Source organism: Phyllobates terribilis, unplaced genomic scaffold (assembly GCF_046119375.1).
Source record: "Phyllobates terribilis strain yellow unplaced genomic scaffold, ASM4611937v1 Scaffold_56__1_contigs__length_8794411, whole genome shotgun sequence".
Classification (NCBI taxonomy): domain Eukaryota; kingdom Metazoa; phylum Chordata; class Amphibia; order Anura; family Dendrobatidae; genus Phyllobates; species Phyllobates terribilis.
The window spans coordinates 3211185-3239041 of record NW_027362816.1 but is presented as its reverse complement, the minus strand read 5'-3'; the positions used below and the strand labels follow the sequence as shown (position 1 = coordinate 3239041).

General features: G+C 46.9%; 2 protein-coding genes across 2 annotated transcripts in view; both read right to left on the bottom strand.

Moving 5' to 3' along the window:
* LOC141192283 (gastrula zinc finger protein XlCGF66.1-like) overlaps positions 1 to 27857 on the bottom strand; it is a 364897-nt gene that overhangs the window by 48438 nt on the left and 288602 nt on the right. The gene's annotated exons all lie outside the window — the stretch shown is intronic.
* LOC141192281 (uncharacterized) lies at positions 16 to 27551 on the bottom strand. The gene is made up of 10 exons (XM_073661774.1): positions 27492 to 27551; positions 11812 to 11945; positions 11503 to 11682; positions 11296 to 11419; positions 11115 to 11212; positions 10827 to 10917; positions 1611 to 1768; positions 549 to 698; positions 240 to 419; positions 16 to 156 (listed from the first exon to the last, which is right to left on the bottom strand). The coding sequence occupies exons 2-10, from the start codon at positions 11902 to 11904 to the stop codon at positions 16 to 18; spliced, it is 1215 nt and encodes a 404-aa protein (XP_073517875.1). The 5' UTR covers positions 11905 to 11945; positions 27492 to 27551.

Genomic DNA, 27857 nt, shown 5'->3' with positions numbered 1-27857 from the left:
ATAGGCCGTGTGTATTTAGTCCTGTCTATTACCTGGTGATGTGAGGGGCTGGGGAACCTCCATCATGACGTCTTTGTACAAATCTTTGTGTCCTTCTAAATACTCCCACTCCTCCATGGAGAAATAGGCAGTGACATCCTGACATCTTATAGGAACCTGACACATAGAATGATACAGTCATCCCCCCGATCCCTTCATAGCATTACTGTATAATGTCCCAGCATTCCCAGCAGTGTCACCTCTCCAGTCAGCAGCTCAATCATCTTGTAGGTGAGTTCTACGATCTTCTGGTCATTGATGTCCTCATGTATGAAGGGGTGAGATGGAGGCCCTGTGATTGGGCTCAGGGGTCTTTCCCATCCCTCAGACACATGGACCTGACAGCGCTCACTAGAGGTCTTCTTCACTACTGTGTAATCCTGGTTATGGAGAGACGTATAAATAAATCTCACTACAGACATTTCCAGAGTCCTCACCTCTCCAGTTCTGTCCATCTGTTATTCCCATAGATAAGAATGATGTAATGTGATGTCATCAGAATCTCTCACCTCTCCAGTAAGACGGAAGAGGATTTCTAGGGTGAGGTGTAATATCCTCTCTGCCATCTTGTCTCTATTCATATCCATCTTTGATGGGTCCATAAGGGAAATTCTCTTAAATAGAAGATCTTCACTGAGATGATCTGATATTGTACGGACCTGAATGAGAAGATGATGAGCTGATGTAACATCATAAAAATCCTGGGTAATAATACAATTACTGGAGATAATAAGGGGAAACATATGAGGACATATATTATTTTACAGTATTTAGTTTTCTTCTTTACATCTAGTAATAAAACCTATATATTTTAGGCCACAGACAGCAAGCAGTTCCTTCCTTGGAGTCTGTAGCTGAACACGTTTCTCAAAGACTCATCTTCCATAAAGCTAATTCTCGTCTTATTTACCGACACTGCAATCGGCATTAGCAATACTGCAGGAGATATTCATTACACGTGACATGAGAAATAACTACTTCATGAAGAGGACAACATCTTCATCTTCTACTACGGCTCTTGAAACATATTTAGCCAGAGTTCATCACTGACTACATCTCCACCGGCCGTCTATATGAATGTTTCCAGTCTTCCCTAGACTGTAATCTTCTATCAAGTTAGATCTCATGTCTTAACAGAAAAAAGGCATCTCCCCTGTGTGAGTTCTCTTGTGCTCAACCAAACCTGATTTCCGGCTAAAACATTTCCCACATTCTGAACAAGAATAAGGCTTCTCCCCTGTGTGAGTTCTCTGATGTCTGATAAAACTTGATTTCTCTGTAAAACATTTTCCACTTTCAGAACAAGAAAATGGCTTCTCCTCTGTGTGACTTCTCTGGTGATTAACAAGATTTGATTTCTGGTTAAAAAATTTCCCACACTTGAAACAAAAAAATCTATTCTCTGCTGTGTGAATGCTTTGATATTTAAGAAAAAACTTTTCGAGGGAAAAACTATTTCCATATTCTGAACGTGAAAATGGCTTCTTTGGTTTAGGAGCAGTTTGTTCTTTAATGCTTATTTTGTGACTTTGATTTTCCTTAGCAGTCGGTAATGAATCAGAAGACAGAACCTGTTTCAAATGATCAGATGACAGATCTTTGCAGTGAAGGGATGATGGTATATCTGGAGTAATGGCATTCACTTCAATTGTATCTTGTGTGATCTCAAGATCATCTGATTTAAAAATTGAAGATGTCAGCTGTCCCTCTGATCTCCTAGTACAGTCATCTGCCAAGAATAAAACCAATAATTATTTATGAGTAACATATCCTTAAAATTTATATTGTTGAATATTTTTACTTAAACTCTCCGTAAAAATGTACATTATGTAAAAAAGAGATTTTTCTGTACTCACCGTAAAATCTCTTTCTCTTAGCCTCTAATTGGGGGACACAGGACCTTGGGTGTTATGCTGCTGTCCACTATGCATAATCTGAAAAAGATTAAGCATGGCTCCTCCTCTGCAGTATACACCCCTGGACGGCATCAGCCTTCTCCAGTTTGTGCAAAAGCAGTAGGAGGAACGTAACATGGATAACATAACCATGCCTATAAGAAGGCAACTATGTACGAGCTCAAAGGAAAAACAATATGAGAACTCAACATAACAACGGCCCAGAACGGACAACAGGGTGGGAGCTGTGTCCCCCGATTAGAGGCTAAGACAAAGAGATTTTACGGTAAGTACACAAAAATCTCCTTTACTCTGTTGCCTCATTGGGGGACACAGGAGCTTGGGACATCCCAAAGCAATCCCTGGGTGGGAAGCAATGGACGAATATTGTGTAGACGGTCGCCGTCTGCAGAACCCTGTAGTGTTTGTTAAACATGTGTAGGCTAGTCCAGGTGGCTGCCTTACACACTTGTGCTGAAGCCTGGTGCCAAATGGCCCAGGAGGCCCCTACCGCACGTGTGCCATAATACCAGCTGGAAGAGGAAAATTTTTGAGGCGGTAGGCCTCTTGTATGGTGGATTTGATCCACCTGCCAAGGGTAGCTTTGGAAGCTGGCAGACCCTTGCTGCCGCCTTCCAGAAGAAGGAAAAGAGAATCAGACTTCCAGAAGGGCGCAGTCCTAGACACATAGATACGCAATGCCCTGACAAGGTCAAGCGTATGCAGAGCCTTCTCCACTCTATGAACCGGGACCGGACAGAAGGATGGCAGTGAAATTTCCTCATTGAGGTGGAAGTTGGACACAACCTTTGGGAGGAAGGATGGGACCGTACGGAGGACTACCTTGTCCTGGTGAAAAGCCAGGGAGGGCGTCTGCAGGAGAGTGCTGTCAGTTCAGACACCCTGCGTAGCGAGGTGATTGCCACCAGGAAAACCACTTTCTGGGATAGAAGGCGGAGTGGGACTTCCCTAAGGGGTTCAAAGGGTGTTTCCTGCAATGCTGTCAGCACCAGGTTGAGGTCCCACGTTTCTAGTGGTCGTCTGTAGGGGGGAACCAATCAGGAAACCCCCAGAAGAAATGTCCTTACTTGCGGCTTGTTAGCGATGCACCTCTGAAAAAGCACTGAGAGAGCTGACACCTGGCTCTTAAGGGAGGCCAGGGACAGTCTGGCCTCCAGACCCGATTGGAGAAACCCAAGTACCCTGGGGAGGGAATAAGGGAATGGGATCTGGCCACTAGAGATTCGCACCAGGTAAAGAAGGCTTTCCAGGTACAGTAATAAATCTTAGCAGAGGTTGGCTTCCGTGCCCTGAACATGGTTCCAATGACGTCCGGCGAGAACCCTGACTGGGTTAGAACCCAGGTCTCAATGGCCACGCCGTCAAATTGAGGGCCCCTGAGTTCTGGTGGTAGAACGGGCCTTGTGACAGAAGATCGGGGTGGTCGGGGAGACGCCAGGGGACATCTGCTGTGAGCTGTACAATGTCAGTGTACCATGTACGTCTGAGCCAGTCCGGTGTGATTCGGATGGTTGGAACTCCCTTTTACTTGATCTTCCTCACCACTCTGGATATCAGGGGAAGAGGTGGAAAAATGTACAGGAACTGGAACTGGGTCCAGTCCTGAACCAGGGCGTCCGCTCCTAGCGCCTGCGGGTCGTGTGTTCTGGCCATGAAGTATGAAGTTGGAGACCTTGGCATTGAAGTGGGATGCCATTAGGTCCACGTCCGGAGTCCCCCAGCGATGGCAGATCTGTCAAAAAACTTCGGGATGGAGAGACCACTCTCCCGAGTCCATTCCTTGCCGGCTGAGGAAGTCTGCTTCCCAGTTGTCCACACCCGGAATGTGGACCGCAGAGAGAACTGAACCTGTGTCTTCCACCCAGTGGAGAATGTGTGTCACTTCTCGCATCGCCTGGGCACTGCGGGTCCCCCCTTGGTGATTCACATATGCCACAGCCGTGCCGTTGTCCGACTGTATTCTGATGTGAGAGGCTGCCAGTAAGTGATGGAAGGCTCTCAATGCCAGGAGGATGGCACGAATTTCCAAGATGTTGATGGGCATGGTCGCTTCCACTGTGGACTACTTGCCCTGTGCTCTGTGGTGTAGGAGTACCGCACCCCAACCCGTCAGGCTCGCGTCGGTGGTCAGAACCTTCCATTGACCAGTGAGAAAGGATTTCCCCTTTGTTAGTGAGGTTGGGTTGAGCCACCAGTGGAGGGACCTCTTGGTTGACGACGTCAGCTGGAACTCCCTGTCAAGAGAAAGAGGGTTCCTGTCCCATGACTTGAGGATGGCTAGTTGGAGAGGCCTGAGGTGAAGCTGGGCAAATGGGACCGCTTCTATTGCCGCCACCATCCTGCTAAGGACTCTCATGGCAAACCGGAGAGATCAAGGGGGTTTGCTGAGGAGGGTGCGAACTCCTAGACAGAGAGGCAGTGCCTTGTCCTTAGGAAGGAGCACTAGACCCCTGAAGGTGTTGAATAGCATTCCCAGGAAGGTCAGAGACTGACTCGGGGTTGGTGATGACTTTTGTAGGTTGACTAACCAGCCCAGGCGACTCAGAGTGTCCATTGTGATTGAGACGCTGAGCTCGCAGTCCTTGAAGGTGGAAGCCTTGATAAGGAGATCGTCCAGGTATGGAATGACTACTATGCCTCTGGAGTGCAGGACGTCCATGGTGGCTGCCATGACTTTGGTAAACACTATGGGAGCCGTGGCGAGTCCGAACGGGAGAGCCACGAACTGGTAGTGGTCCTGGTCGATTGCGAACTTGAGAACTCTCTGATGGGCAGGCGCAATTGGTATATGCAGGTATGCGTCTTGTATGTCTATGGAAGCGAGAAATTCTCCCTTTTCCATAGACGCAATGATGGACCGAAGGGACTTCATGCGGAAGTGACGTACCCGTACATATTTGTTGAGCTGCTTTAGGTTCAGTATGGGCCGTACACCGCCTCCTTTATTGGGGACTACGAATAAATTGGAGTAGAACCCTCGGAAGCGCTCGGCCGCGGGGACTGGTACTATGACTCCTGCTTGAAGAAGAGAGAAGACCGCTTGGCGGAAGGCACGAGCCTTGTGTGGCGGTTTTGGGGGAACAGAAATAAAGAGTCTGTTTGGTGGGTTGGAAGTGAACTCTATCTTGTATCCCGAAGACACTAGTTCCCTGACCCACCTGTCTTCTGTAATAGGCAGCCATACTTGATGAAAGAGCAAAAGTCAGCCACCTACAGGTGGAGTGTCTTTCGGAGTCAGTGAGTCATGATGAGGAGAAGGTCTGAGGTTTTCCTCCTTTGGACTTTGACTGGCCTGCTTTTGACTGCCAGGTCTTGTCCGACTTTTGCGTCAGCCGCGAGTTGTCCCTGCGTGGGAGGCGGTTGCTATTTTGTGCTGGCCGTGAGGCGGACCAGCCAGAAGAGTTCCGAAAGGATCGGAATCAAGTTTGGTTATGCTTATTGTAAGTGCGTTTGGGTTTCAGTTGGGGGAGGAGAGGTACTCTTACCCCTGGTGGCGTTGGATATCATCGTGTCCAACTGTTCACCAAAAAGTCGACCACTGCAGTACGGGAGGTGCGTAAAGGACTTCTTTGAGGCTGCGTCTGCATTCCATTCCCGCAGCCAGAGGATACGCCGAATCGTGATGTCGTTTGATGCTATCCCCGCTGCACCCCTTGCATAATCCAGAGCTGCATGAAGCATGTAATCAGCTACAACTGCTATTTGAACCGCTTGGTCCGACAGCTCAGGAACAGATACTTGGAGGCCAGCTTGTAAATTTTGGGCCCAAGCCAGGATGGCCTTGGCAACCCAAACTGAAGCGAACGCGGGAGCCAGGGAGGCCCCTGCAGCCTCGAAAATTGAACGAGCCATGCGTTCTACCTGCCGGTCTGCTGCGTCCCTGAGGATTGAGCTATCTGGCAGTGAAAGGAGTGACTGTGCTGCTAGCCTAGAGACTGGGGGATCCACTTTGGGTGGATCTGTCCATTCCTTGGTGGTCTCCTGTGGGAAGGGGTACCGCGCTTCCAGATATTTCCGATTGGTAAACTTCTTCTCAGGCTGTGAGAACTGCTTTTTAAGGATCGACTTAAGCTCTGGGTGGTCAAAGAAGACCTTAGGCGGCTTCAGAACTCCTTCAAAGGAAATCTTGTGTTGTGGTGCCTCCAGGGGCGGATCAGAAATGTCCAGCACCTGATGGATGGACGAGATTACGTCCTCAACTAGCGCTCTATTGCTAGGGGGAATTGGGATCAGGGACCCTTCAGTTTCCTTGTCTGAGTCGGAATCACAGATGCCTTCTGAATCCTGTGTATCGCTAAGGCGTCTCCTGCTGGGTGAACCGGGGTGGAGGCCTTCTCTGGTCAGGGATCGCTGCGGAGAACTGTATTGTTTGTCCCTGGTAGGGGACGGTCTAGATGATCTGGAACTACGGTATGTCTCCCTAGAAGGGGATGACTGTTTGCTATGGGATGACGCAGATGAACATGACCTGTGGGTCCGCTTGCGTCCTGACCTGGATGTGCCTGGGTCGACATGTCCCTGAGTCGAGCTTTCCCTTTGCTGGGTAAAGTTCATAGCCGAGGCATGACTCTGCAGAGCCTGAAGCAATGTGGAAGTTAGGTTATCTATAGACTGTGTCATAGATTGCGACATCTGAGTGACCCATTCCAGCGTGGCATTAGACACCGAAGCATTGGAAGGGGCTTCTTGGGGCTCTGGCACAGTAGTCTGGATGCAGTCCTGGCAGTGCGGATACATGCTGCCGCTGGGTAGAGTATTGCTGCAGGCTGTACAGAGTGCATAATAGCAGTCCTGCCTGGTTCTCTTGGACCTTGACCCCGGCATAGTGCACTGGGGTGGCTATGCAGAGGGCCCTACAGGTCAGGCTATGCAGAGGAGCCTATAAGGAATAATGGATTCACAGTCGAGGAAGAACTCCAGCTGTGATCTTATCCCACCAGTGTGCCCTTAGGTCCAGAGCCAAAGATCCGCAGTCCTGTGCCCCCCAGAGACTGGCTGTGTCCCTTATTCTGCAGCAGATAATGGCCGCTGGAGTAAAGTTAAGAAAGAAGGGGGGCGGAGAGCTGAAAGGGCGGCAGAACTGTGTAAAATCGCGCCCTTTCAGTCTCGATCTGCCCCCTCTATGACACTGTAAAGTGTAATATTTGTCATTTGGGGGGCGGGCCGGGGAGAGGAGGTGGCGGCTTCGGCTAGGCCGAAGTCGCGGCCTAAATTGGGTGCCTGATGCCCAAAGGGACTCCAGGCCGGCGCAGAAGTCCGGGAGGGGGGCTGGATCTGAACCAGACCTCCCTGGATTTAAAGGCAGGGTAGCGGTGGGGTAGAAGCGAAAGGGAGGGGGGCCCTGTGAACCTGTGAAGAGTCCCCCTGAGGCACCATAGAACTGGTGCTGCCGCAGAAACAGGGCGCAGGAAGGCCTGTGCCTCTGTTGTATCATGCCTGCCTGCGCTTCCCCGGCCCCAACAGGAGCCCGCAGTAGGGCTGGGGTCCTTGGTGCCTGTACAAGCCCTACCTGAGGCGTTTCAACCTAATACCCCCAGGGGGGGATTAGGGAGGTTGGCTGTCACCATCAGGGGGCTATATCCTCGCCTCGACCTCAACCCAGAAACCGAAAGGAACTGGGGAAGGAGGGGGGTCTCGACTTCGAACCAGCACACGAGGGGCTGGGGAAGAAGTGACATGGGGAATAGCCATCTCGACTTCAACCGTGCACCCTGTATCAAGGGGCCGAGGAAGGAGCCATGCCGGGAGTCTCGCACTAGACCCACTTTTCTTCATCTGTAATCCCATCAGTGAAAACGGAGTAAAGGTTTTACGTGTGCCTCCTATGCGACACTAAGAAAAAACTGGAGAAGGCTGATGCCTTTCAGGGGTGTATACTGCAGAGGAGGAGCCACGGTTAATCTTTTCCAGATTATGCATAGTGTCGCCTCCTAGTGGACAGCAGCATAACACACAAGGTCCTGTGTTCCCCAATGAGGTGACAGAGTAAGTATCATTATTTAACAAGAAAACATATCACAGAAAAAAATCAGCCTTACCAACACCAAATCAGATAACAAATGCACTAGCATTTTAGTGTTGGTTGGGTGTACTGGGGTGTCTGTCCATGTGGGGTGCACTTATATAGTGCTGGACAGCCCTCCTGATCTAATAGTATGGGCATCATCACTATCCTAAGCCAGATACTGCATCACACCTACCTGTGTGACTGGCATCCTATGCAAGCTTCATCTGTGTGCATCTTTAATACTAGGCAACCACACCCTCCATGAATTGGTAGGTTTGTGAGTGGTTGCTCCACCAGTATTTTGCACCTGCGCTGCCCCCACCTTTATCATGGGGGTCTGCGGCATTCTGCTAGTGCATTTGTTATATGATTTGGTGTTAGTAAAGATGTATCTCTTTTTCTGTGATTTTTTTTACATTTTGCCCTATGTTAGCCGTCATTATTCACCAAGACAATAACAGTTCACAGTCTAATAGAAAACCTCATAGGATGAACCAGTGGATCGTAGTGTTCAACTGTTAATTCTGCCTCCCAAATGTGGAATAAAAAGCCACCAAACAATGTTATGTAGGCAAAAATAATATTAATAAAAACTTCTACTCATCTCACAAAAAACAAGTCCCCACTCAGGTCCATCATCTGTCAATGGAAAACCAGAGGCTTCCACATTATTAGTGGCTTAAAGGCTTTTGAAAAGCAACATGGCTTCCATAAACCAATCCAGCAATATCCGCTCTACCAAAGTCAAATCTCCCCTCACTTCTGAGCCTTGCAGTGCGCCCAAACCACATTTAGCATCCATGTATTTGGCATTACTATAGTGAGAAGAACCCACTTAATTTACGGTGTGTGTCTCCTGGAGCACAATCTGGGCACTATGTGTTGGGTAATGAAATTATATATTTGTAATTTTCACTCTCCATCATCCACTGCGTGCTAATATCCAGAAAGTGCCTGTAGAGTCAAAATAGTCACTACACCTATAGATTATTTCACTGAGGGTTATAATTTCCAAAATGGACTCACTTTATGGGGATTTCTACTGCTCTGGTTTTCTGACATTTTGTCATATTAGGGCTTCTGTAAATGGTGTGTCCCATCTCCTCTGGGATCTGCTCCTGCGACGTCTGCTTCTCTCACCAGGAGCCGCATTATTCATCCTGCAGGGGGCGCTGGTGATGGAGGAGACGTCAGAACCAGAAGCTCTGGGTGGTGCAGGCTCTGTCCAGCCAGTAAGATTAGGGTGCCTGGGACCTGTAGTACCATCCAGTCTGGCAGTAAGGGTGTGTGTGCTGTCCAGCTGCAGTAATCTGCTCCCTGCTTCAGCCATTTGGAAAGCACCACACTCTATTAAAGCTAGAAGCATATTGCCGGAAGCTGCCAGATACAGCCTTGTTCTCCTCTGGTTCAGTCCTCTGTGCTCAGCTAACAGCTTTTCTCTGACCTCCATGTTCTGACCCGGCTATCTGACTATTGTTCTTGCCATCTCACACCACAGAACATTAGGTAACACTGTGGCCCAGGCTTAGGGGGTCTCTGTCTAAGTCCAAATCCATGTAGAGGTGTTAAAAGATGATGAGCAAGGCAAACCCTGGGATCTGGAAAATGGAGTAGATAGTGCCAAGCCTGTTTGTGGTGGCCATCTTTTGAGCTGCCAGGTGACAATGAACAGTGTCCCCAATACATTGTGTCTGCAAACTATCCCAGCAAGATCTGCATTCAAATAGCTAAATGTCGCTCCTTCCCTTCTTAACCTGCCATGTGCCCAGATAGTAGGATACAACCGTATATAGGGTATTGTCGGATTCAAGAAAAGGTGGAAAATAATTTGTAAGGTCCATCTGTTTCTTATTATCCTTTGTGAAGAATTCCAAAGTTGTCACCACATAAAGTGACACATGTCAGATTTAAAAAATGGGCCCTGGATAGGAACACAAAACTGGCTGCAGGAAGAGGTTAAATCAGAGTATTTTGGGCACTAACTACTGTAGTCAAAAACTGTGAGTATAGACAATAACATCTACTGAAATAATCAATCTCAGCAGTCTTCATCAGTAAGTAGTGAGTAACTAGTGGCGAAACCTCTCTGGGGTAATTGGAGTATGGGGCTCGGTGGCTCTTGGCAATCTAAACTATCTTAAGGGACAATATTTTCTGTCAGATGAGTTTCAAGAAGAAATATCAGATGTTCAAAGAGAACTTTTTACAATAGTGCAGAGATGAGGCGTCTTAAATTTAGCTTAGAGATATATCATGGCACAGGTGTAATGTTATTTTTGCTTAGTTTATCACAATCTGGTTTGAAGTTAGTCAGTTTTAAAAGAAATTGAAAAGTCAGGATAAAGGGAAACTCTGCTGTTATTGTACAGAAATTCACACTTGGCCTCACTGCACATTTAATGTTGTCGATCATAAAGGTGAAGTTTGGCCAGAAAGACTGGACCTGGTCTTGTAGGGACCATATGAGCACATTCAGCAGCACAGAAGGGAGAGAAGGTAGATTCATCCAATAAGATATCAGGGATCTAGGAAGCCAACAGCATCATTACCCTCCACTTTCTCTTACAGACCCATCATAATATTTTTTTAAGTGATTTTCTGGCTTTGTGATTTACAGATCTGGGCAGGTAATGTCTCCTAATCACAGGGAGTAGGTAGATCCTCCAGGTTGTAAGTTCTATGGAAAAGGGTTTCAATGCCCAAAATCATTTGAACAGTTTTGGGTGGAAGAGAATGTTGTGGTATAGAGGCAAAATGGTGATTACACGATTGTGATACAGCCGGACTACACAACCGATAAAGCAGCCACAGATGGTGACTGAGAAGAATCTGTGACTTCTCTGCATTTAGTGGTCACTACTCACCTGGGTAGTCATATGTAGGAATCTCCTCTTTACACCGCTCATCACCCCTCACATATGTCTCTGTAGTATCAATATGGGTCAGATCTTCACCCTGAAACAAATATTGTAAAAGTCACAAACAGATGAGAAGTCACATCTATAATCAACTCTAATCCTGCCATCTCCACCGTTCTCATTACACAAATAGAAAACATATAATACTGGTGGATAAAACAAGACTGAGCACAAGACCTTCACAGCCGTCTACACATCATAGGGGAGATCTCATGACATCTTCTCTCCATCTACCTGATGATCCTGAGGAACATTGGGATCTTCTTGTTTACAGTCCTGTGGAAGAAAAGGACGGGGACATCTCTCTGGTGTTGTCCTCTTACTGGATAGATCTGGAAGAATCACATACAGGGACGGAATTTATTCTTTACATACAGATAATTATAGGCCGTGTGTATTTAGTCCTGTCTATTACCTGGTGATGTGAGGGACTGGGGAACCTCCATCATGCTGTCTTTGTACAAATCTTTGTGTCCTTCTAAATACTCCCACTCCTCCATGGAGAAATAGACGGCGACATCCTGACATCTTATAGGAACCTGACACATACAATGATACAGTCATCCCCCCGATCCCTTCATAGAGTTACTGTATAATGTCCCAGCATTCCCAGCAGTGTCACCTCTCCAGTCAGAAGCTCAATCATCTCGTAGGTGAGTTCTAGGATCTTCTGATCATTGATGTTCTCATGTATCAGGGGGTGAGATGGAGCCCCAGTGATTGGGCTCAGAGGTCTTCCCCATCCCTCAGACACAGGGGCCTGACTGCGCTCACTAGAGGTCTTCTTCACTACTGTGTAATCCTGGTTATGGAAAGACACATTAATAACTCTCACTCCAGACATTTCCAGAGTCCTCACCTCTCCAGTTCTGTCCATCTGTTATTCCCATAGATAAGAATGATGTAATGTGACGTCATCAGAATCGCTCACCTCTCCAGTAAGACGGAAGAGGATCTCTAGGGTGAGGTGTAATATCCTCTCTGTCATCTTGTCTCTATTCATATTCATCTTTGATGGGTCCATAAGGAAAATTCTCTTAAGTAGAAGATCTTCACTGGGAGGATCTGAAATTGTGTAATAATACAATTACTGGAGATAATAAGGGGAAACATATGAGGAGATATATTATTTTACAGTATTTAGTTTTCTGCTTTACATCTAGTAATAAAACCTATATATTTTATGCCACAGACAGCAAGCAGTTTCTTCCTTGGAGTCTGTAGCTGAATACGTTTCTCATAGACTCATCTTCCATAAAGCTAATTCTCGTCTCATTTACCGACACTGCAATCAGCATTAGCAATACTGCAGGAGATATTCATTACACGTGACATGAGAAATAACTACTTCATGAGGAGGGCGACGACATCTTCATCTTCTACTACGGCTCTAGAAACATATTTAGCCAGAGTTCTTCACTGACTACATCTCCACCGGCCGTCTATATGAATGTTTCCCGTCTTCCCCGGACTGTAATCTTCTATCACGTTAGATCTCATGTCTGATTCACACACAGAAGTTTGATACATGGTAAGGTTTTTAATATTAAACAGTGTAGGACTATGCCGAATGGGTTCATTTTACCATGGTGGGATAGCTTTCATGCTCAAAAACAGTGTTACTAAGAATCCTATTTTATTTAAATGCACTTTTGGTTTTTATTTATTTACAGCAGGGTTTATGATCATTTTTCTTCTTATAGGTTTTTTTCTGATTTATGGCCATGCATTTATGTGCTGCATGGATACCAACTTAAACCAAGCTCAAATTCTGTGTTTTTTCACGGGCACCATAGTGGCCCTGTGGGCTGCTGCTATGGATGATACACCCCTAACTATCCAACTATCATATGGTAAAAATCTCATAGTTCCTGGATTTATTAGTATCTGCACGAAGAATGGGGCTAAGTGAGTATTTATTAAAGGGAATCCACTCCACCGACTACCCCACGGCCAGCAAGCATCAGAATCTTCACTGAATAAAAAGCCATTTCTCAGAAAACAGACCTCTAATATGAGGCATGCAGGTATGTATAGATTCACATTTCTATCACCTGTATGTCAATATTAAAGGTCAGATAAGTCCCAGGGGGTGACAGATTCCCTTTCATCAGCCGTGGGGTAATCATAAAACCAGATAAGTATCAAGGTATTCTAAGGTGGTTAATGGTTGTGTAGTCAATGGGAGGCATGTGTCACAGAAATGGCTGGTCTCTGTGATGTAACCCGGAGTGTTTCTCTAGGGCACATAAGCACTAAGAGGATCGTTTGGTGCATCTGGGAGCCGGGTTACGGGTAGCTAGGAGAGAATGGGCGAGTCCAGCTACCCACATACCGCTCCTCTGGGTGTGGTTAACAACCTATAAAATGAAGGCTGTTTGGCACATGGTCTGTGTGTTTGGAGGGAGAAGGCCTCCTGTGTATGTTTGTCTTCAGACCAAGCCAGGACACTAAAGGCTATTTTCTTTTCTGCTTGGCTTCTGGGTTTATGAAGCAATAAACCCACATGAACTTTTAAAGGAACATGCCTCCTGTTTTCCTCCTGTCACACCCAAGTGAGTAAAACCTCCACAATTAGTGTTAGACTTGCGGGCAGCGTTCCCAGCAGAGACGTGTGACTGCTACAGGATGGACTGCAAGCCCTGGGTGAAGTCTGTCGCAAGCCAGCAAGCATCGCCAGACAAAATGGAGGACCTGCTGAAACACCAGGTCCAGTCGCAGCAGCATCAACAGGAGACCAACAGGCTGTAGTTACAGCAGATCCAGCAGCACTAGCAGGAACAACATCAGCAGATGCAGCTTCTGGCAACCGCCATCCAGGGCAGGATGAGCGCTCCAACCCCAGGTCCGACTGATGACTCCCATGTCCGGAAGGCGGTATGACGGGCTTTGCAGAAAATTACCCTGGGGGGATGACGTTGAGACCTTCCTGATGGTGTTTCAAAGGGTCATCGAGAGGGAGAAATTTCCACAAGAGCAGTGGGCAGAGGTACTGTTGCCATACTTGACTTGGAGAGCCCCAGAATTACGCATAGTAGGTGTACTATGATTTAGCTTTGCAGGATGCCAAAGAGTATGGCAAGCTAAAAAGTGAGATTCTCGCACCCTTGGGGTTGACAATTACTATCAGGGCACAGCGGGTTCTTATCACCGGAACAAACCACCTCCGTCCCAAATGTTTGACCTGCTGCACCTGGTCCAGAAGTGGCGCAGCCAGAGGCCTCAATGCCTGCGCAGTTGGTAGAGTGGGTGGTGATGGACTGGTTTGTGCACTCCCTGCCGAGGCCCATACAGCCTTGGGTTGCCCAGGGTGATCCCCGGTATGCGGATGAACTGGTCGGACTGATCGAGAGATACCAGGGGGTTGAAGGTTCCTTGGGAAGGCAGCCCACTACATACTGGAGTTCCCAACAGGGGGTGGAGGCCCAAAAGGTGGTGGGACTTCCAAGGTCCAAATGGACGAGGGAGGTGGTGCCCAAGGTCCATACAGGTGATGTTGTTTGCTGGAGGTGCCCCGGCCCAGGCCATATAGCTGCCCATTGTCCCCTGACCCTTGAGCCGTTGGACTGCAGCATAGGACAACGTTGTTCATATTATGCTTATCCGGCATAGTGTGAACTGTCCACCCAGCGAGGGGCCACAAGCATGTCACGTGAAGGTGAACAGATGGGAGGTAACGGCACTGCTAGACTCCGGGAGCCTGGTGACCCTTATGAGGGTCACCCTTCCTCTCCAAATTATCCCGGGGAAAAAAGTTGGCGTTCAGTGCATTCATGGTGATGCTAAAGACTACCCTACGGGCCAGAGTGGACATTGAAATGGCCCACGGTACAGAGTCCCACGAGGTCGGCGTCGTTCAGGACTTGTTGCACCCTATTATTATAGGCTGGGACTTTTGCTTGTTTTGGGATCTGTGGGGGAAGGGTTCTGGGTTCGCTGGCTCAGATAAGAAAAAAATTAACCCTAATGAGGTATCACCACACCCAGAGTCAGACAGGTTTCCTTTTTGTGTCCTTGTGGGGGATGAGGAGGTAGTGCCCTATGAGTCTGCCATTCCAGAGTTAGGGGTGACCAGCGAGAATTTTGGGTCTGCCCAACATAGGGACCTAACTCTGAAGGAAGCCTTTAATAATGTCACTATTATAAATGGGGTTGCACAGGAGTCGGGGGCTGACACAAGGTTTCCCCATTTTATGATGAGTAAGGAGTTGTTGTACCGGGTCAAGAAAGTGAGGGAGGAGAGTGTGGAGCAGTTAATAGTGCTGGGCCCTTTTACACGGAAGGTGTTGGACATGGCCCATTCACATGTCTTGGGGGGACATCTGGGAGTTGAAAAAACGCAGGAACGGATCGTGCATAGGTTCTATTGGTGAACATTGGACATAATTTCAAAAAACATCACAGTAAAAGATAATACCTTACCAACACCAGGTCAGATTACCAATGCACTGCAGGATGCAGCAATCCTACATAATAAAGGCAGGGCCAGCACATGTGCAAAATACTGAAGCAGACAGCCACTCACTAACCTACCAAATTCATGGAGGGGGTGGCTGTGTAGTATTATACATGCACACCGATGGATTCTGCATAGGGCGGGCGCCAGTCACGCAGATATGTGTGATGCACAGTGCAAAAAAATGTGCAAAAAAGATGAAAAATAGTGTACAAGATAAATACACCACATGATAAATACCCCACCAGGCCTCTTTAGTGTTGGCTGGGTGAATTGGGGCATATGTCTTGTGGGCTTGCATGTATATAGTGCTTGGCAGCCCGTCTAATCTAATAGTATGGGCGTCATCAATAGGCTGCAAGCCAGACAATGTGCATCACACATATCTGTGTGACTGGCGCCCTATGCAGACTCCATTGGTGTGCATGTATAATACTACACAGCCACCCCCTCCATGAAATAGTAGGTTAGTGAGTGGCTGTCTGCATCAGTATTTTGCACATGTGCTGGCCCCGCCTTTATCATTGAGGCTTGCCACATCCTGCAGTGCATTGGTAATCTGACCTGGTGTTGGTAAGGCATTATCTATTAGGGTATGTGCCCTCGATGAGAAACAAACTGGCCAAATGCATAATATAAGACGAACCCTGGAGCTGAAAACAATGAATCAGACACCAGGTTCATATTGCCTACTCGTTGATCAGATGCAAAAAAGGAGAACAAAGAGAGCAATATGGCAAAACAGACAGCAATTTTATTCAAAAATACATTAACAAAGTGTTAAAAGTCATATGGAGATAACACAGCAATGAGGTAAAAAGAGGTGCCAGAACTAAGGCATCTCCTGGAGATCATACAGTGGGATATCCGACCCTGGCAGGTACATCTAACAGGAGGACAAGGAGTCCAGATATGGGTGCATAGATAGATCAATTAAAAACCCTCCATTGAGAGGGAAACAGCCCCATTGTGGGGCGGGAAATCCTATACAGTCAGTAAAACAGTATATTGAGTCTAATGCAATAATTAGTGACTGACAAATAAAAAATGCACCCATATCAGGCACCAATATATAGTAGATTGCAGTGTCCAGGATGCACCTAGAGTCTAGTACATGGCACTCACCCAAGCAAGCAGAAGGGGAGAAACCTGAGTATAGAACAGTCAGCCAGATCCCAGGGGAGCCACAGAAAGTGCAGGTAGTAAAGGACGCGCCCCGACGCGCGTTTCGCTTCTTCTTTCTCAAGAGGCGTCGTCACGTGCCCACGATGCAGAAATGCTCCGGATTTTTTTTCTGAGTGTTTCGGCATCTCCCTGGCAGAAAAAACGCATGTGGATTGTACGGAAGTGAAGCGTTCTTCACATGCATTTCCCCAAGCGGGTTGTCAAGCGCTTTCCAAGCCATTTTAGCATCACTTGGAAAGTGCTTGACAACTTGGTCACACTATATAAATACATGCAACCGGCATGGATTTATATAGGGTGACCGAAAGAATGGTAAAAAATAAATATATACTTACCTTCTGATGGCCCCCGGTGTCTTTATCCGATGCGTCCTGGCTTGCCGGCAGCTTGCGGTAGACTAAAGGACCTGCCGACGTCAGCGGTCGCGTGACCCATCACATGACTAATTGACGTCATGGCAGGTCCTTTTCAGACCATCGCGAGCTACCGGCAAGCGGAGAAGCATTGCTAAGGACACCGGGGGCCATCAGAAGGTAAGTATAATGTATATTTTTTATTTTATTCTTTTTTTTTTACAGGTTCTATGGTACCCGGGTCCGGAGGAAAGTCTCCTCTTCTCCAAACCTGGGTACCATCCGCACATTGAAACGCATGGATTCCGCATCTGCAGATGCTATGATGCGGATTCCATGCGTTCCAATGTAAGTCAATGGCGGCAAAAATGCCGCGCTAATGCAAAATAATTGGTAGTGTTGCGGATTTTTCCGCAATGATAATCCGCAGCGGAAATTTCCGCAGCATGTGCACAGCACATGGGATTATCATTGGGGAACATGGCAGACCTTCTACCAAGCATTTTTTAAGCACTTCTGCAGCGGAATTGCCGCTGCGGAAGCGCTTAAAAAACGGATAGTGGGCATACAGCCTTACTGTGATGTTTTTTGAAATTATGTCCAATGTTCACCATTTTTAATGTTTAGTGTTAGGACTTGCAAGTATGAGGACCCTTGACGTTTGGGTTGCGAGCTTGTGTATTTTGGCCAAAATATCGACCAATACCTCATGTGGTGTATTTATCTTCTACACTATTTTTCATCTTTTTTGCACATTTTTTTGCAGGATGCGGCCAGGCCTCTTTAGTGTTGGCTGGGTGAATTGGGGCGTCTGTCTTGTGGGGGTGCACGTATATAGTGCTGGGCAGCCCGCCTGATCTAATAGTATGGGCGTCATCAACAAGCTGAAAGCCAGAAACTGTGCATCGCAAATATCTGTGTGACTGGCGCCCTATGCAGACTCCATCGGTGTGCATGTATAATACTACACAGCCACCCCCTCCATGAATTGGTAGGTTAGTGAGTGGCTGTCTGCATCAGTATTTTGCACATGTGCTGGCCCCGCCTTTGTCATGGAGGCTTACTGCATCTGGTGTTGGTAAGGCATTATCTTTTACAAAGGTTCTATTGGCCCGGGAAATATTTAAGTATTGCAGGTCTTGCCCTACGTGCCAGTTAACCGCCCCCACCTCTCACTTTTGAAGTCCCCTCGTGCCATTGCCCATTATTGAAGTGCCGTTCGAGAGAATTCCTATGGACTTGGTCAGTCCCCTGGTTGAATGTGCTCGTGGGCATCAATTTATATTGGTTATCCTGGACTATGCCACACGCTATCCTGAAGTGATTCCACTGAGAAACTCCTCCGCAAAGAATATATCCCGTGAGTTGATCCACGTTTTATCCCCAACAGGCTTACCAAAGGGAGATACTCACCGACCAGGAAATTCCCTCTATGAGTAAGGTGATGAGGGAGTTATGCAAAGCCCTCCAAATCTCCCAACTGAGGACTTCAGTATACCATCCTCAGACAAATAGCCTAGTCGAAAGGTTTAACAAGACTCTGAAGAGTATACTGAGGAAGGACATAGAAAGGGACAGTAGAGACTGGGACTGTCTCCTACCGTATCTGTTGTTCTCCAACCGAAAGGTTTCACAGGCCTCTACAGGGTTCTCGCCATTCGAACTTCTGTATGGCTGACATTCGCGGGGTCTTCTGGATGTCACAAAGGAAATCTGGGAAGCCGAATTCACGCCCCACAGGAGCGTCATTGAGCACGTTGCTCTGATGCAGGAGAGGAATGTGAAGGTGATGCCCATCGTAAAAGAACATCTCCTCCAGGCACAAGAAGCTTATGCCAGAGTCTACAACCGGTCAGCCAGAGTGAGGCAATTCAATCCGAGAGACCGGCGTCCTCATGCTAATAACTACGGTGGAAAGTAAGTTCTTGGCCAAGTGACAAGGGCCGTATAAGATGGTGGAAAAAGTGGGTGAAGTGAACTACAAGGTTCATCAACCGGGACGACGTAAGCCGTACCAGATATACCACATCAACCTCATCAAGCCGTGCCAAGACAGAGAGGCTGTGGAAGCTCCATACTTGCTGGGCAAGCTAGAAGGTGACGTTGGAGGAGTCGCAATAGCGGAAACGCTAACGAAGGCTAATAAACAGCAGTGTCGGGAGTTGATGCAGAAGAACAGGGATATGTTCTCGGAATTGTGGGGCTGCACAAGGGTCACAGAACACAAGATTCTGACGGAGCCACATGTGCAGGTGAACTTGAAGCCCTATCTCATACCTGAGGCCCGACGAGAGTTGATATCCAAAGAGGTAGCTTGTATGTTGAAGCTCAGTGTCATTGAAGAATCCAAGAGGAGTTGGTCGAGCCTGATCGTCTTGGTCCCAAATCCCAATGGTGAGTGGAGATTCTGCAACGACTATCGGAAGTTGAATGAGGTTTCCAAATTTGATGCATATCCAATGCCACGCGTCGTCGAGCTGATCAAGAGGCTTGGGCCAGCAAGGCACATAACCACCTTGGATCTGACGAAGGGATATTGGCAGATCCCCATGGCACAGGTAGCCAAAGAGAAGACTGAGTTTTCTACGCCCGACGGATGCTTCCAGTATGCCTGGATGCCGTTTGGACTGCAGGGGCCCCTGCAAAATTCCAGAGAGCTATGGATTGCATCCTTGCATCCCATAAGAAATATGCACAACATACCTGGACAATACTATCTTCAGTCCAGACTGGGAGAGTCATCTGGAAAAGATTCAGGCTGTGTTTGATGCTCTGAGGAAGGTGGGGTTTTCAATAAACTCGAAGAAATGTGGCATGGGGAAATAAGAAGCCAAGTACTTCGGATATGTAGTGGGTAGAGTTGAGATAAAACCCCAAAATACTAAAGTAGAAGCAATCCAAAATTGTCTGAGACTGGTGTTGAAAAAGCAAGTCAGAGCCTTCCTGGGAATCGTGGGATACTACAGGAAATTCATCCCAAACTTCGCCATGATGGCCGCACCCCAGACTGACCTCCTTAAAGGGACAAAATCAGCCAAGGCCAAGTGGACTGCAGAGGCGGAGACGTCCTTTCAAAAGATGAAATTGTCTCTGTGTTGGCAACCGGTCCTCGTTGCCCCGGACTTCAATAAAAAGTTTATACTCCAGACAGATGCCTCAAATGTCGGGATAGCAGCAGTCCTTTTCCAGGAGATACACGGGGAGGAGCACCCTGTCCTACCTGAGTAGAAAGCTGTCCTCCAGCGAAAAAAATTATTCGGTCATAGAGAAGGAACGCTTTGCTATAAAGTGTGCAGTGGACACCTTACCGTACTATCTGTTAGGTCGAAAATTTAGATTATTATCCGACTATGCTCCACTCAGATGGATGAGGGAAAAAAGTAAAAAAATGCCAGAGTCACCCTCGAATTTGTAGCCCTACAGGACTCCTACTTCCCTGTAGAACATAGAGCAGGGAAGCTACATGGTAATGCCGATGCTCTCTCGAGAATCCCTTGTCTGGTAGTAAAAGGTGTCAAGCCCACGGCTTTAGGCAGAGGGGGGGGGGGTATGTAAGGTGGCAAATGGTCGCGTAGTCGATGAGAGGTATGTGTCACAGAGATGGCTGGTGTCTGTGATGTAACCCGGAGTGTTTCTCAAGGGCACATAAGCACTAAGAGGATCGTTTGGTGCACCTGGGAGCCGGGTTACGGGTAGCTAGGAGAGAATGGGTGAGTCCAGCTACCCACATACCTCACCTCTGGGTGTGGTTAACAGCCTATAAAATGAAGGCTGTTGTTTGGCACATGGTCTGTATGTTTGGAGGTAGAAGGCCTACCCTGTATGTTTGTCTTCAGACCAAGCCAGGACACTGGATGCTACCCCAGCTTGTGTGCCACACAGGCCTGGCTGAGCAGAGACCTGTTAAGGACATTTACTTTGTTTGCCTGATCTAAAGGCCATTTGCTTTTCTGTTTGGCTTCTGGGTTTATGAAGTAATAAACCCACATGAAATTTTAAAGGAACATGCCTCCTGTTTTCCTCCTATTGTGCCCCTACAATATGTATAAAGGAAAGGGTATGGTACTCAGAGAATGTTTCAATAATCCGCCTCAACGCATTTTCCCAACAGGTTCATTAGGAGGCTTGATAGAGGGATGATAATTCATGATGTTCAGCATAGTGTGCCTAATAGCCAGGTGTCCATGTTTAAATATCCCACTTCATCCAAAACCCCTCCCAGACTAGGAGGCTCATTCCCATTCCTAGAGGTGAATTGTCACAGGATATACAGAATAGAGTCTGTCTACAATAATATACTGCGCCTACGCTACTTCTCATGAGCTAGAGGTCCGATAATGTCCATCACCTAGTGTGCATGTCGGGAAGTGACGTGCTTTATGCTGAAACACCAGATAAACTGATTGCCGCTACGCCACTCGTACCTGTGACTGCGCATGCCCATAGTTATCATTCCATCTAGGATCATTATCCACAACTATGCATGCCCAGATGTCTGCGTTCCACACCGGAGCGCATATGGTATTGGATTGCATTCCACCAACAGAAAAATCCTCTCTCTGAGATCAGTATCATGGGAGACTAAAAATAAGTATTGCACATCCCCCCATCATGCAATCGGCATGTGGATCTACTTTATCACTACAAAATATATGGGATGGTGGCCCACAGTATACTCCTAAATGGTCATATTTGACCCCTATTGCATAATTAGAGATACACGAGGAACACCACACTTGTTAGTTACTAAATAGTATAATTGGGATATAACTGATAAGAAATAATTCTGATATAGAAGCTCAGATATCTTGATGAAGTAAAACAATATGTGAACCTCGTTCACAGGGAACTGAGTAGCAATGGGTAGAGTATAAAATGTAATCCGGAATGGGTCATACAAAACAGGCATCGGAAATTTGCTCATTCAGTCCCTTAGGGCCTAGTGAATCCAGTCTGGAAATCCACTCACTTTCCTTTTTGAGGATACATCTATTAAGATCACCACCTATCACATTGGGTTTAACCACTTCAATGATGCAAAAGGAGATGTCTCTTGTTTCACCTCAATGTGCACTGTTCATGTGTCTCACTAATGGGGTGTCCTGATGTCACGCCAGGTGTGATTGCAACGCAGAGAGTCACGCCAGGTGTGAGTGCAACACAGAGGAGAAAGGGAAAGAGAGCCCAGATACTAGGGAAAAGGGGGAAGAGGTGACCTCCTAATCTGGACTAGCATAACCCTGTCTCTCCCTAACGTCCCTATACAGCCTCCACAGCTGTCGCCCATCACATGCCTCGCCCAACTATCCCTGGCATAAGGCTATAGCTGGGGGTGGAAGGAGATGAGCACTAGTTTACCTCCGCTAGCACTCTAAAGACAAAAGGGGAAGACAACACAGGGGAATTACAACTTCGCTTTAGAAGAAACTCCAACAGGGCACACGGCCTCAAGACTCCAAAGAGGACGTGATGCTGCTTCAGCCAAGTTCCAAGTAGAAATGAGTATACCCGGCGACGCCAACATAGACACACCAGGTATATATACACCCAGACTAAATGGAGGTAGAATCTGGGTCCTAAACACAGCCTCCCATCTAGGCAGATGTCTGCATTGCCAAACGTGGAGATCACTTGCAAACCCCTGTAGGGCGACTGTCTGTCACCTCTGACACACCGTGACACTCCAACCATGGAGTATTTCGCCAAAATGCCCCCTCCACACTCCTCTTAGACTGCCTCTTGGTCGTGCATACATAATCTAGGAGGTAGGGGCATGTGGCCACATATACAAGTCCTGAGGTTTTACAGTTGGAATAATCCCTCTGGAAAAAGGTTTCACCTGTAGAAGAACTCGAAAAAGATTTACATGGTCTCATTCAATTACAGTGCTAGCCAAAAGTATTGGCACCCCTGCAATTCTGTCAGATAATACTCAGTTTCTTCCTGAAAATGATTGCAATCACAAATTCTTTGGTATTATTCTCTTCATTTAATTTGTCTTCAATGAAAAAAATACAAAAAGAATTGTCCTAAAGCCAAATTGGATATAATTCCACACCAAACCTAAAAAAGGGGGTGGACAAAAGTATTGTCACCCTTTGAAAAATCATGTGATGCTTCTCTAATTCGTGTAATTAACAGCACCTGTAACTTACCTGTTGCACCTAACAGGTGTTGGCAATAACTAAATCACACTTGCAGCCAGTTAACATGGATTAAAGTTGACTCAACCTCTGTCCTGTGTCCTTGTGTGTACCACATTGAGCATGGAGAAAAGAAAGAAGACCAAAGAACTGTCTGAGGACTTGAGAAACCAAATTGTGAGGAAGCATGAGCAATCTCAAGGCTACAAGTCCATCTCCAAAGACCTGAATGTTCCTGTGTCTTCCGTGCGCAGAGTCATCAAGAAGTTTAAAGCCCATGGCACTGTGGCTAACCTCCCTAGATGTGGACGGAAAAGAAAAATTGACGAGAGATTTCAATGCAAGATTATGCGGATGGTGGATAAAGAACCTCGACTAACATACAAACAAGTTCAAGCTGCCCTGCAGTCCGAGGGTACAACAGTGTTAACCCGTACTATCCGTCGGCGTCTGAATGAAAAGGGACTGTATGGTAGGATACCCAGGAAGACCCCACTTCTTACCCCGAGACATAAAAAAGCCAGGCTGGAGTTTGCCAAAACTTACCTGAGAAAGCCTAAAACGTTTTGGAAGAATGTTCTCTGGTCAGATGAGACAAAAGTAGAGCTTTTTGGGAAAAAGCATCAACATAGAGTGTATAGGAAAAAAAAAGAGGCATTCAAAGAAAAGAACACGGTCCCTACAGTCAAACATGGTGGAGGTTCCCTGATGTTTTGGGGTTGCTTTGCCACCTCTTGCACTGGACTGCTTGACCGTGTGCATGGCATTATGAAGTCTGAAGACTACCAACAAATTTTGCAGCATAATGTAGGGCCCAGTGTGAGAAAGCTGGGTCTCCCTCAGAGGTCATGGGTCTTCCAGCAGGACAATGACCCAAAACACACTTCCAAAAGCACTATAAAATGGTTTTAGAGAAAGCACTGGAGACTTCTAAGGAGTCCAGACCTGAATCCCATAGAACACCTGTTGAGAGATCTCAAAATGGCAGTTTGGAGAAGGCACCCTTCAAATATCAGGGACCTGGAGCAGTTTGCCAAAGAAGAATGGTCTACAATTCCAGCAGAGCATTGTAAGAAACTCATTGATGGTTACCGGAAGCGGTTGTTCGCAGTTATTTTGGCTAAAGGTTGTGCAACCAAGTATTAGGCTGAGGGTGCCAATGCTTTTGTCCGGCCCTTTTTTGGAGTTTTGTGTGAAATGATCAATGATTTGATTTTTGCTTCATTCTCTTTTGTGCTTTTTCCTTGAAAGCAAATTAAATGAAGATAATAATACCAAAGAATTTGTGATTGCAATCATTTTCAGGAAGAAACTGAGTATTATCTGACAGAATTGCAAGGGTGCCAATACTTTTGGCCAGCACTGTACATGTACAACTTTCTACACATCTAAATAAACCACAGATTCTTCTATCTTGACATGTCCCCTTGGGTGCAGTTTTTTTTTTAGAAACTATGCACTAAACGGTCCCTAATTGACCAACCCTTTCTGAAAGTTATTGTGGGAGTAGATCACACAGCACCCTCAGGTCCAGGTCGGCCACAAGTACATCCTAGTGTTTTCTGAGGATATTAAAGATATGCTCACTCTGATTGTCACAAGTTCCTATTACTTGTGTTATCCCATATTTTTCTTGGTGTCTTGGTTAGGTATGGAGGAGTGTATCTCTCTGTTTTTCTGCAAACAATCGTGCAGAATCCAAAATGTACTGTAGGTACCTTTTTCCCTGAATCTGGTGTTTATGTCTATTGCCTGTATATTAATATCTGTGACATTAGAGCAGTTTCTTCGCAACTGTAAACATTAGCACTTGGATATTGTTTTTTTTGTTTGTTTTTTTAAGGAGGATGGGGTGGTGGCTATCCCACTTTAATAGTTTATGGTAGATGAGTGTCCCTAGGGTCCAAACCAGGGCTGTGGAGTCGGAGTTGGTGCCCATTTTGGTGGAGTCGGAGTTGGAGTCGGTATAAAAGGGACCCACTCCGACGTCTAAAATATGTAGTAAATTGGGTACAATAGTTCAATGCAGTTTGTGAGGAATATTTTTTCATAAGAATTTGGGAAAGTTATGAAATGTCCTATAAATGTCTGTCCTATTCCTGATCTAAGGGTCTAGACTTTTAGCTGAGAAAAATGTGTCTTACTGTAAATTTATCACTTAAACATGAGCCATGTATGAGGGAGTCGGAGTCGTGAAGTCGGAGACGGTGTCATGGAAATTTAGAAGTAGGAGTCGAAGGTTTGGCTTACCGACTCCAGAGCCCTGGCTCCCATCCTGTACTTTCTTGATTGGTACATCAAGGAAAGGCAACTGGTAATAATTAAACTCTGATATAAATCTAAGGCCCAATCTATGGATATTGAGTTCCCTGACAAATTCAAGAAATTGTTCACTCGTCCTTGACCAGATGATAAAAATGTTGTCTATATATCTATATCATTCCCTAATATATGGTTGCCACCACTTATAATCATCCCTGAGTATTTTGGTTTCCTCCCACCAGCCCAGGAATAGATTAGCAAATGAGGGGGCACAGGGGCTCCCCATCGCAGTACCCCTGAGCTCGTGTAAGTACTTCCTGTCAAAAGAAAGACGTTATGAGTAAGAATTAATTTTAGAAGATTCTCCATGAAGTCATTATGTCAGCTACACTCTACGGATCTCGATTTCTATAAACATCTTACTCCTCTGATATAATCCTCATGCGATATATTACTGTACAAAGCCTCGATATCTAGTAAGGCCTGCTCCCCTACATGCATGTATACATGCTCGAGGGTCTACATGTAGGGGAGCAAGCAAAGGGAAAACCAATGCCGGAGGGATTATTCCAACTGTAAAACCTCAGGACGTTTTCCAACTGCAGGACCTCAGGCGATACTGTGGGAACATTATACTGTGTGAGGGCATCATCCATACTGCATAAGGGGCATAATGGGGGGCATCATACATACTGCATAAGGGGCATAACGGGTGCATTACACTGTGTGGGGCATCATACATACTGCATAAGGGCATAATGGGGGCAGTACACTGTGTGGGGCATCATACATACTGCATAAGGGGCATAATGGGGGCATTACACTGTGTGGGGGCATCATACATCCTGCATAAGGGGCATAATGGAGGCATTACACTGTGGGGGGGCATCATACATCCTGCAAAAGGGGCATAATGGGGGCATTACACTGTATGGGGGCATATAACATCCTGCATAAGGCGCATAATGGGGGCATTACACTGTGTGGGGCATCATACATACTGCATAAGGGGCATAATGGGGGCATTACACTGTGTGGGCATCATACATACTGCATAAGGGGCATAATGGGGGCATTACACTGTGTGGGGCATCATACATACTGCATAAGGGGCATTACACTGTGTGGGGGCATCATACATACTGCATAAGGGGCATAATGGAGGCATTACACTGTGGGGGGCATCATACATCCTGCATAAGGGGCATAATGGGGGCATTACACTGTGTGGGGGCATCATACATCCTGCATAAGGGGCATAATGGGGGCATTACACTGTGGGGGGCATCATACATCCAGCATAAGGGGCATAATGGGGGCATTACACTGTGTGGGGGCATCATACATCCTGCATAAGGGGCATAATGGGGGCATTACACTGTGTGGGGCATCATACATCCTGCATAAGGGGCATAATGGGGGCATTACACTGTATGGGGGCATCACACTGTGGGGGGCATCATACATTCAGCATAAGGGGCATAATGGGGGCATTACACTGTGTGGGGGCATCATACATCCTGCATAAGATGCATAATGGGGGCATTTCACTGTGTGGGGGCATCACACATATTACATAAGGGGCATAATGGAGGCATTACACTGTGGGGCATCATACATCCTGCATAAGAGGCATAATGGGGGCATTACACTGTGTGGGGCATCATACATCCTGCATAAGGGGCATAATGGGGGCATTACACTGTGGGGGCATCATACATCCTGCATAAGGGGCATAATGGGGGCATTACACTGTGGGGGCATCATGCATCCTGCATAAGAGGCATAATGGGGGCATTACACTGTGTGGGGCATCATACATCCTGCATAAGGGGCATAATGGGGGCATTACACTGTGGGGGCATCATACATCCTGCATAAGGGGCATAATGGGGGCATTACACTGTGGGGGCATCATACATCCTGCATAAGGGGCATAATGGGGGCATTACACTGTGTGGGGGCATCATACATCCTGCATAAGGGGCATAATGGGGACATTACACTGTGGGGGCAGTAAAGGGGTCCTGTACTATGAGAACAATACGTTTCCTCCCTTCCCGTCTCCATAGTTGGGTTGTATGTATCTATTACAGGAAACAGAACAAAAACCTTATGATTCTTATAAAGGGGCAACACAAGACCCCAAAAGAGTCTCCGTGCTGAAGGGGTTAATGCCCCCTGCGCCCAGTAATGGGGGATCTCCACATACCTCCACCTGCAGATCCGCCACCACATATATGGCTGCTCTGTGCGCACAGGACCTGTGATGAGGTCACAGGAGGGGAGGAGTCAGGGGTCACATGATCAGGGGCCTCAGTGGATGCAGGACTCTGCTGTGCTGGTTGTCATGGTGCTGGATGAGCTGAAGTTTATGTGTGGGGTCAGGAGGAGTTTACAGTGTGGATGTAGCAGAGCCGTGTGTGTACGAGGTGTACGGAGCGAAGCCGCGTGTGTACGAGGTGTACGGAGCAGAGCCGTGTGTGTACGAGGTGTACGGAGCGAAGCCGCGTGTGTACGAGGTGTACGGAGCGGAGCCGCGTGTGTACGAGGTGTACGGAGCAAAGCCACGTGTGTA